At 43.5% G+C, this 9642-nt stretch overlaps 1 protein-coding gene across 3 annotated transcripts; it reads left to right on the plus strand.

Moving 5' to 3' along the window:
• Window positions 1-1522: 1522 nt before the first annotated feature.
• Window positions 1523-5454, plus strand: LOC146889637 (glutathione S-transferase kappa 1-like). Of its 3 annotated transcripts, none has more exons than XM_085683670.2 (8): window positions 1523-1720; window positions 2385-2502; window positions 2615-2743; window positions 3177-3277; window positions 3426-3461; window positions 4406-4474; window positions 4837-4930; window positions 5223-5454. In XM_085683670.2, the coding sequence occupies exons 1-8, from the start codon at window positions 1649-1651 to the stop codon at window positions 5258-5260; spliced, it is 657 nt and encodes a 218-aa protein (XP_085539796.1). In that variant the 5' UTR covers window positions 1523-1648; the 3' UTR covers window positions 5261-5454. The 3 variants fall into 3 exon arrangements, with proteins under 3 accessions (XP_085539796.1, XP_085539794.1, XP_085539795.1); XM_085683668.2 differs by having other exon boundaries at window positions 1525-1720; window positions 4406-4522; XM_085683669.2 differs by having other exon boundaries at window positions 1526-1720; window positions 2385-2466; window positions 4406-4522.
• Window positions 5455-9642: the final 4188 nt, after the last annotated feature.

Here is a 9642-nt window from a genome sequence, read left to right on the forward strand (position 1 = left end):
GTAGTCTTGGTTGAATCCTGGAACAAAAATACAAGGACGTTTGTGGGAAAACTAGCGAAATACACATTAGGTCTATATTTTGGCAAACTAAAATCCCCCGACAATCATTGCAGCAGTGAGGCCTATAGTTCTACTAACACTGTCTCAAGAATTACATTAAAATTTCCTCCGTTTTTAAAAGTTTTGCGGCTTGTTTTCAGAGACCTTAGGATCAGACATACCAAGTAGTTGACACACCAGGTATTAACTCTCTCAATTGTACTTCTTGCCATAACTTCTGGAAGTTGTCATTGTGCATGTCCTTCCCTAGGCCATGACAGGTGCACTACTTGGACCACAATAGTGCTTCCCTTACCAAAAGTTCACTTACCATGGCTTCACTTCCCTGCAGTAAACATGGTCTAACGTTGGCAAATGGAAACAAAACAATAAAGCATCGAATGTTTGCCTCTAGAATAGGGTGATGAGGGCTGGTGAGATGGATCAACATGTAAAGATGCTTGCTTCCAGACCATGTAAGCCTGGCCACCTAAGTTTAATTCTGGACACCATGTAAAGATTCTGAGGCTACATGTGTACTGGGGCAGATACACACACACACACACACACACACACACACACACACACATTATACAAACACACAATAATACATGGCAACAGAGCCAGGTATGGTGTTGCATGCTTTTAATCCCATCACTTGGGAGGTACAGACAGGGAATCATTGTAAATTCAGGCCAAGTTGACCCACACAGTAAGTTCCTAGATAGACAGCGATATAGAGAGACCCTGCCTCAAAGATTCTAAATAAAAAATAATAATAGTAGCTGAAGTACTGTGCCTTCTCTCTTGGGATGTTCAATGTGCCCACAAAGGTCCACAATATATACACTACCCGCCTCCTTTTCAGTTATCACCTCCATTGTCAGATCAAGTGCTGTAGTACTGAAATACTAATTTTAAAGTAACACTTTTATTAAAACAAGACAGCAATTTTTAGTATGGTATGTTATGGTTATTATATTATTCATCATTAATATGCCAAATTTATACGTTAAACCCCATACAAATCCATTTACGGAAAAAAGCATAGTGTGTGGAGCTGATATTATCTGCAATATCAAGCATCCCTTAATGTGTTGGAATGTATAAGATGAGGATAAAGAAATGTCACTGTATGGATTGTCAGATTCGTTCAGGCCATTGAGCTAAACTCTGAGACGGTGAAACCAAAAAAAGTAATTCGAAGTTTCCACCCTGCCTCAATCTTTACAACGTCCTACACCCAAAAAGAAATACTAATTAGAGTTACATTTAATATAACCCTTTCGTCGCACCGAACTCGTATCTCTTTGCTAGAGAGATAAAGTTCCAGAGCTGTCTAGAGCCTGTGCACACCTGAGAGGCTCTTCTGCCCAGACCTTCCTTTCTCCGCCCTTATCGCCCTTGTGGTCTGCACCGCTCAATCATTGGTCAATCAAGCTACACCCCCGGGCCCGCCCCGCGGGGCGGGCTCTGTCCAGGAGGCTGCGCACTAGGGCCTTCAGCGGTCCCACCTACAGTCCACAGGTTGGAATTGGCTGCTTGCTGCTGACACTGGGGTCTTTCTGCAGACAACAGCTTCACATTAGCTTTCTTCCTCCTCTGCAGTATGGGGCCCGCGCCGCGAACTCTGGAACTGTTCTACGACGTTCTGTCCCCGTACTCCTGGCTGGGCTTTGAGGTGAGGAAGGGAAGCCGCCAGGGATGGGGCCCTCAGGGCGAGTGCACAGCAGGGCACTGGGGAAGGGCTGCAGAAATTTCCACAGATGCCCTTATGGGTAGGACAAGCACAGGCTGTTCTAGGACCACATTTCCCTTTGTGCCTTTAAACGGTCTCGTTTCCTAAGGTCAACATTCTCTTCGCACTGGCCCTGGGAAGAACAGGGACAACTCCAAGAACACAAGCTTGGTGGGAGAAGAGGGGCCCCTAGGATGCTCCACAGCAGTGTTCTCAACCTGGCTAATGCTGCGACTCTTTCACACAGTTCCTCATAAAATTATTTTATTGCTTCTTTATAACTGTAATTTTGCTGCTGTTCTGAATCATAATGTAAATATATGCAGAATATGTGATGTGCGGACGATATGAAAGGATCCTTTGACCTCCCTCCACCTTCCACAAAGGGTTGCAACCCTTAGGTTGAGAATCTCTGCTATACAGGGTGGAAACCACATACTAGAATCCATATTCTAGTATCTGTCTCAAATTGCTGAGAGTTTTTGTCCTTTTAAACCAAGGAGGTCCCTGTTCGGCACTTAGAGCCAGGAGACAGCCCTGTAGGCCACATGAGCAACTTGTCTTCTCCAAATACCACACGGGCTCCCTTTCTTCTCTGTACTGGTAGGTCCTGTGCAGGTACCAACACCTCTGGAACATCAAGCTGCAGCTGTGTCCTGCTTTCCTCGGTGGGATCATGAACGACAGCGGTAGGCCAGAAGAAGTCCTCCCAACTGGGCAAGAGGGTTGTATTCTGTGCTCAGACATCCTAAACTAGAGGTTTGCCCTCTATGGGAGGATTCTCAAGCCTGAGACCTTCATATTTTCTCTCAAAGTTGTCTAACTCTCCACTGACAGGAAACAAACCTCTGGCTGCGGTTCCCCGAAAAGGCCAATACGTGAACAAAGAGATGCCTCTCCTGAGACAACACTTCCAGGTTCCCATCAGCATGCCCAAGGATTTCTTCGGTGTGATTGTTAAGAAAGGTGAGGAGAGGTTTGGAGTGATGGCTCAGCAGTTAAGAGCACTGATTGCTCTTCCAGAGGACCCGATTTGATTCCCAGCACCCATATGGTGACTCACACATCTCCATAACTCCAATATCAGGGGAAATAGAAATGAAATAAATAGGTAAAGAACTAAATAAATAAATAGAAGAAAGTCAGAAGAGGTTGGCAGATCTAGTGCAGAAGAGAATAGTTAGGGCTTTTTTAGGACATCCACCCAGTATCAGCTCATCAAAAGTGAGGAATGGGCACAAACAAGGGCTGAGCTTAGTAAACCCATATGAGAGACTGGGATTAAAGACTACAGGTGACTGGGCCCTGGGGCTTGTTGGGGAGTGGTGTCACAAGTAAGGATGAGATGATCCTCTATCAGGAGATGAGGAATCAGAACCTATGTGCCTGTGCCCCACAGGGAGTCTAAATGCCATGCGCTTCCTCACTGCTGTGAGCATGGAGCAACCAGAGATGCTGGAGAAGGTGTCCAGAGAGCTGTGGATGCGTATTTGGTCTCGAGTAAGAGCTGCACTTTGAAGCCTGGAGGGAAGGGACCTTAGTTGGATGGCATTCTGACCCATTTCAGAGGATTTTCCAGAGGTAGGATCCTGCTGCCCTACTCCTCTCTCTGCCATCTCCTTCCTGCTAAGTGTTCTCTTCTCCCCAGGATGAAGACATCACGGAGTCCCAGAGCATCCTGGCTGTGAGTGTCTGGACTGGACCACCCCACATTAATGTCACAGGGAATCTGAGAACATAAAAGGTTCTTAGTGATTTAGAAAGAAAAGACTACGTCTGGGGGGGGGGGGAAATTACCATTAAGTTGGAACTAAGAGGAATCTTTGAAGAATTTCCATGGAATAGGGTTGTAGCTCAGCTGTGGAGTGCATGCTTAATCTGCCTGAGGCCCGAGTTTAATCCCTAGCAATAACAACAGTGTCTACCGTGGAAAATACATGGTTGAAATGGAATTGGTGAGAGAAATGGAATAGTCAGTACCACAGAGAGGACCAGGGTGGGAAGGATGGAGCTTCCAATCACAATTCTCCAGAGACTTACAATGCAAACGTCACTAGTCTGTGACTACTACCAAGAGGGAGACTTTACACAGCCAGAGAGATAATGGACAAGTGAGAATCAAAAGATACTCAGTGAGAAATAGGTGGAAAGGGCTCAAATTTGGAAGTGCATGCCAGATGGGGATGGAACTGTCAAAGTAAGGTGTCCTGTAGGATGAAGTCAGGAAACTCGAAATGAACTTTTCCTCCGATCATATGTATAAGTTGACATTTATTCTCTCAACACACGAGACATCAAATCACTCCTACATTAGATATGCAAAGAATGGCTATTTTATCCTCTAGTGTCTATATCTAGTTACTAAAAACATATATGTGTACATGCATGATTTTGGCCTGCTTGTACTTAATATTTAACAAATCTTTCTAACAACCCACTTCTCTCAGTGACTTATGCACTACCCTGTTGCTCAACAACTTTCTTATTAAACTATCAGAGACAGAGCTTAGAGGTCAAGGTGTAGCTTCTCAACCTGGGCTGTACACTGGCATCACCAAAGGAGCCCAGTGTCACCCCCAGAAAGGCTGATGACACCATCTGGGGAACTGCTATTCCTTGTCTCCCTAGGCTGCAGAGAAGGCAGGAATGTCCACAGAGCAAGCCCAACACTTTCTGGAGAAAATCTCCACAGCACAGGTAAAGAACAAGCTCAAGGAGACCACTGATGCGGCCTGCAATTATGGGGTGAGTAACTCCAAGTGTATCCCCATTCCCAGCCTGAAGGTGGAGAAAGAATGTCATGCTCCCATCCTAAGGTGTCCTCAACTCATCCGCAGCACCTCATTTGCTCCCTCTCTCCCCCTAAGTCTAGTCAAGGAGGAAAGGAGGTAGATGGGGGGTGAAGCTATGCACCACAGAAGTTTAGCAGAGAAGATGCCTGAGGTCAACAATCCTCTTAGCAAACATTTTATCTGCTTTGTTCTGTGTTCCCAGCACATTCAACCTCAGCCTTATAAGCACCTGCTCAGTCACCTTCCTTCCTACTCTGTTTTCTCTAGGCCTTTGGGCTGCCCACCACTGTTGCCCACGTAGATGGTAAAACCTACATGTTGTTTGGTTCTGATCGCATGGAGTTGCTAGCTTACCTGCTGGGTAAGTTCAGGTTTCCATTCTCTTGAGCTTTTGACACAAGACCAACACTCATTTAATCTGATAACCAGAGCAACAGATGTTGCTAGTATTTCCAACACGCAATGCTTATTACAGTTAGTGCTGATCAGGGTTGGTGCTGATGGGGGTGAGAAGTCTTCCCCATCTGAAAAAACAGCCTTCTAGACCTTGAAGCCAAACAGGTCCTGGAAGGCTCTCGGGCTTTTTGGGACCATCTCCTTCTGCAAACATATCTGAGAACCATGCATACATTTCTGTGATTTTCTTTATCTAGGAGAGAAGTGGATGGGTCCTGCACCTACAGCCCAATAAGCCAGATGTTAAGATTCCTTAAGAAGTGAACTTCAAGTTCTCCATTTGACAAAGTTGCGTTCCGTGACCCTGTAGGCTGAGGCAGGAGTCTGCCTTAGCTGTGGCTGCCTTTACTTCTGTGCCTCATAAGTGCCTTTTGGAAAACCTTACGTTCTGCATTTCCATAAAATAAACCTGATACCATTGGAAAGACATTTCTGGGTCTGCACCTACCTGGCCAGTGTTGGTGTACCATGACCTGTGATCATAAGCTGCCCACACCATAGACTGGGAAAGAAGAACTCTTCTTGGATTCTCGGCACTCCCGACTCTCCCAGAGCACAGTGTGGGTACTGGGGGCAGATGCAGGAGACAGTCTCCCCTTCCTCTTACCCAAAAAACCTACATGTCTATCGAAGACAGAAGACTAAACACAGTAGACTTAGCAATGAATCAGCTTGGCATTTAGCTGTCTCTGACCAGCCAGGGTCACTGGGAGAGGAGCATGGCCAGGGACCCTGTAACACTGGGCACTGGGCGGGGGGGAGTAGCAAACTTTTGAGCTGAACTCAGTTATTTAATGTGAGTCCAGCTATAAAGACCAGCAGCACCGTAAATAGGCAGTCTCTGGCCTTGCTGTTATGACCTGGAAACATTGTTTAATCTTCTTATTTTATTTTATTTCTTTTTGTTTTCTTGTTATTGTTAAATGGGTTTTTCCATGTAGCCCTTGGTGTCCTGGAACTCCCTCTGTAAACCAGGCTGACCTTGAGCTCAGAGATAGACCAGTCTCTGCCTCCTTGTTGCTGGGATTAAGGTTGTGTGCCACCACGGCCTACCTCAAGCTGTTTAATCATTCATAATTCCCTGAAATGCTGAGAACACACCAGACCTCTGTACCCAGCCTGCTATAATCCCTCTTCCCTCCTGCGTTTCTCCAGCTTTTCATTCATCCCTCTCACTGGCCAATGATTCACATAAATCCCCACTTGTGTTATTCTATACCGAATTTCTGCATTTTGGTGTCATACTAACTTATGTGGGAAGACTGTTCTGATGCTGGGCCCACACTGGGACTGCACCTTTAATCCCAGTACTACGGAGTCTTAGTAATCACAGCACTAGACGGAATATAAAATGACAGGAGAGAGGTTTAGGCTGCTTACTGAGCAGTCGCCCAGCCTTGGTAGAGTTATGTCTTCTCCTGGAACTTAGCTGCCTTGCTATTCTGGTTTTCAGGTTGACCTCAATTTCTGTCTCTGGGTTTTTATTATTTCTACTACAGGCAAGGTTGCATCTCCTCAAACAGTGTTACCAACTGGGGAATAAGTGTTCAAATACGTGAGCCCATCGGGGACACCTATTATTCAAACTGCAATATCCACTAAGAACTGTTTACACACATAATTTACGTTATATGCTGGGGTCTATGTATGAGGAAGAACATGTAGTAATTTCTTAATTTGGATAATCTTGCTTGATATATTTCCTAGGTCCTATAATTTTCCTGAAAATTTCATAATTTCATTTTTATTTATAGCTAAATATTACTCCATATTGTATATATACACCACATTGTCATGGTTTGTACATTTATTGATGGATATTTAGGATGGTTCCATTTCCTGTCCATGGTGAATATAGCATCAATAAACATGAACATGCAGTGTTTCTGCAGGAGGATATAGAGTCCTTTGGGTATAGACCCAGGAGTGGTGTATCTGGATCATATGACAGTTTTATTTTTAATATTTTGAAGAATCACCAAACTGGTTTCCATAATGGTGTATGAATCTGCACTCCCTTCAGCCAAGAATAAGGGTTCCATTTCCCCACATCATTTCCAACATGTGTCAGATTTCTTGATGATGTTGCTACATTCAGTATTTTAGAGTACTCTTAATTTAGTATTCCTGATAACTAGGGCTATTGAAAACTTAAAAACACTAATTTGCCACTTGCTTGTCCTCTTTTCCTCTTTTGAGAACCACCCGTTTCTTTAGCCCATGTCTTGATAGACAATTTTGTTTTATTGGTGTTTAATTTTGGTAATTCTTTGTAAAATTCTGGTTCTTACCTCCCAGTCTTAAGTACAGATTTTCTCCCATTCTGTGGGCTGTTTGTTGGCTCTGCTGATAATTTCTTTTGCTATACAGAAATTCTTAAATTTCCCATAGTCCCATAAGTTAATTCTTGGGTTAAGCTGCTGGAATTCTGTTCAGGAAGTTCCTGAATATCCAATATCTTCAGCGTTCCCAATGATTTTCTCTAGAAGCTTCAGTGTTCTAGGTTTTAAGGCCGTTGATTTTTGAACAAGGTGAAAGATTCACACACAGTTTCTTCCTCTGCAGGTGGATGGATATCCTGATCTGCCAGCATCATTTGTTGAATAGGTGATCTTTTTCCCAATGAATGTTTTTTCCACCTTTGTCAAAAATTCGGTAATCATAGGTTTCCTGATTTTGAATTCTTTTTAATTTTTGGTGATTAAACATCTAACAGCAATAGGGTGCTTCAATAACATTGATTCATTCAGGAAATAGTGCATCACACATCAAAACTTGTATGTATGGAGAATTTTTAAGAACACTAGACATTCTTAGGCGATAATATTGATTGGCAAATTATTAATCTATATATAATCTGACTTTAACATGTCATCGTAAGAATACTACAGCAAAGGCATTGAGATATTAATGTATTAATTATGGATAGCGTACTAGGTTAAGGATGAATGGGGAGAGGCTGCTCTCTTCTCACCAGGAAAGGAAGGAGCTTGACTCAAGGGTCTCTGGACCCTGCAAGGACAAACCCTTCTACAAGGACCTCTGTCTTCGTTAGGTTTCCAACGGCTGTGAGGAAATACCTAACAAAAGCCACTTGTGGAAAGACAGATTTATTTTTTTGGTTTACCATATGAGGTGAAGTTCAAAATGGATAAGACAGAGCAGCAGGAGCCATTTGTGATAAGGAAGAAGAGATTTATGAATACTCATGCTCAGATTTGTTTTAGCTTTTAGGAAAAACAGGATTCCAGCTTAGAAGTTTATGCTGCCCACAGTACCTCTCTTATTTATGGTTTTCTATGCAGTCAAGAGACGCCATGATCAGGGCAACTCTATTCAAGAAAATATTCAATTGAGGCAGCTGGTTTACAATTTCAGAGGTTTAGTCCATTATCATCATGACGTGGAGCATGGCGGCATGCAGGCAGACATGGTGCCGGAGCTGAGAATACTACATCTTGCAGGCAACAGGGAGTCAACTGACTGTCCTCCTGAGAGAAACTTAAGCCACAGAGATCTCAAAACTCGCCCACACAGTGACACACTTCCTCTCCAGCAAGACCACACCTAATAGTGCCATTTTCGTTGAGGACCATTTTCTTTCAAACCACTACAGTGGGCAAGTCTTCCCATCTCAACCTAATCAAAATAATCTCCACATAGGCATGTCCAGAGTCCAGTCTAACTACAAGGTCCTAGATCTCATCAAGGTGACAATTAAATTAACTAGCACAACCCCTGAAAATAGTGTGTAGACATCTGTGATTCTCTTTATTGTAGAGAAAAGTAAACAGGCCCTGCACTTCCAGACTTTAAGATTGTTCTGCAAATATTTGGAAAAAACAAGCAGGCCATGCCATTAAGTCTGCTTCCCCTTAATACACTGGGACATGGAGTTTTCTGTCTGGTCTGTCTGGCTTCCCAACTTTCCCTCAGGTATACCAAAGAGAGTAGTTACCATTAGTACTGTCGTTTTGAAAAACAAAAGGTTTCTCAAACAAAGTAGAGCTACCATGAAATCTAGCAGTCACACTCCTAGGCACATGTATAAAAGTACTGGAATCAATATGTCAAAGTAACATGTGCAACATTATCTATAGCAGCCAGGATATGAAATCGATGTAATTTTTCACTAAGAGTTACATGAATAAAATATGCTGTAATTATAAAGCAACACTACTCAGCCTTAAAAGAAGAAGGACTTCTGCATGCATAGAATGGATGAGCCTGTGAGACAAAATACTCATTTAAATGGCCCATGTGCAAAAAGACAAAAAATGTATTGTATGGTCTCACAGGTAGAGTCTAAAACTCAAGCTATCTTTTGTGGTACACAACTGTCATCACAGTGCCTAAGAGGCTAGAGAGAACAGGATTTTAAGTTCAGGACTTACCTGGCCTATACAGCTAGAAGGAAAGGTGAGGGGATGGATGGATGGATGGATGGATGGATGGATGGATGGATGGATGGACGGACGGATGGATGATGGATGGATAGGTGATGGATGGGGGAGAAGACAAGAAGTATGAAGAGGATTCTGAATGACAGTCTTAACTGTAGTAGAGTGGTGGCTACAGCAAGACAGGGCAGAAGTGAGGGGGATGCTGGGAAGATAT

This window comes from Myodes glareolus, chromosome 25 (genome assembly GCF_982192425.1).
Source record: "Myodes glareolus chromosome 25, mMyoGla1.1, whole genome shotgun sequence".
In the NCBI taxonomy this organism is placed as follows: domain Eukaryota; kingdom Metazoa; phylum Chordata; class Mammalia; order Rodentia; family Cricetidae; genus Myodes; species Myodes glareolus.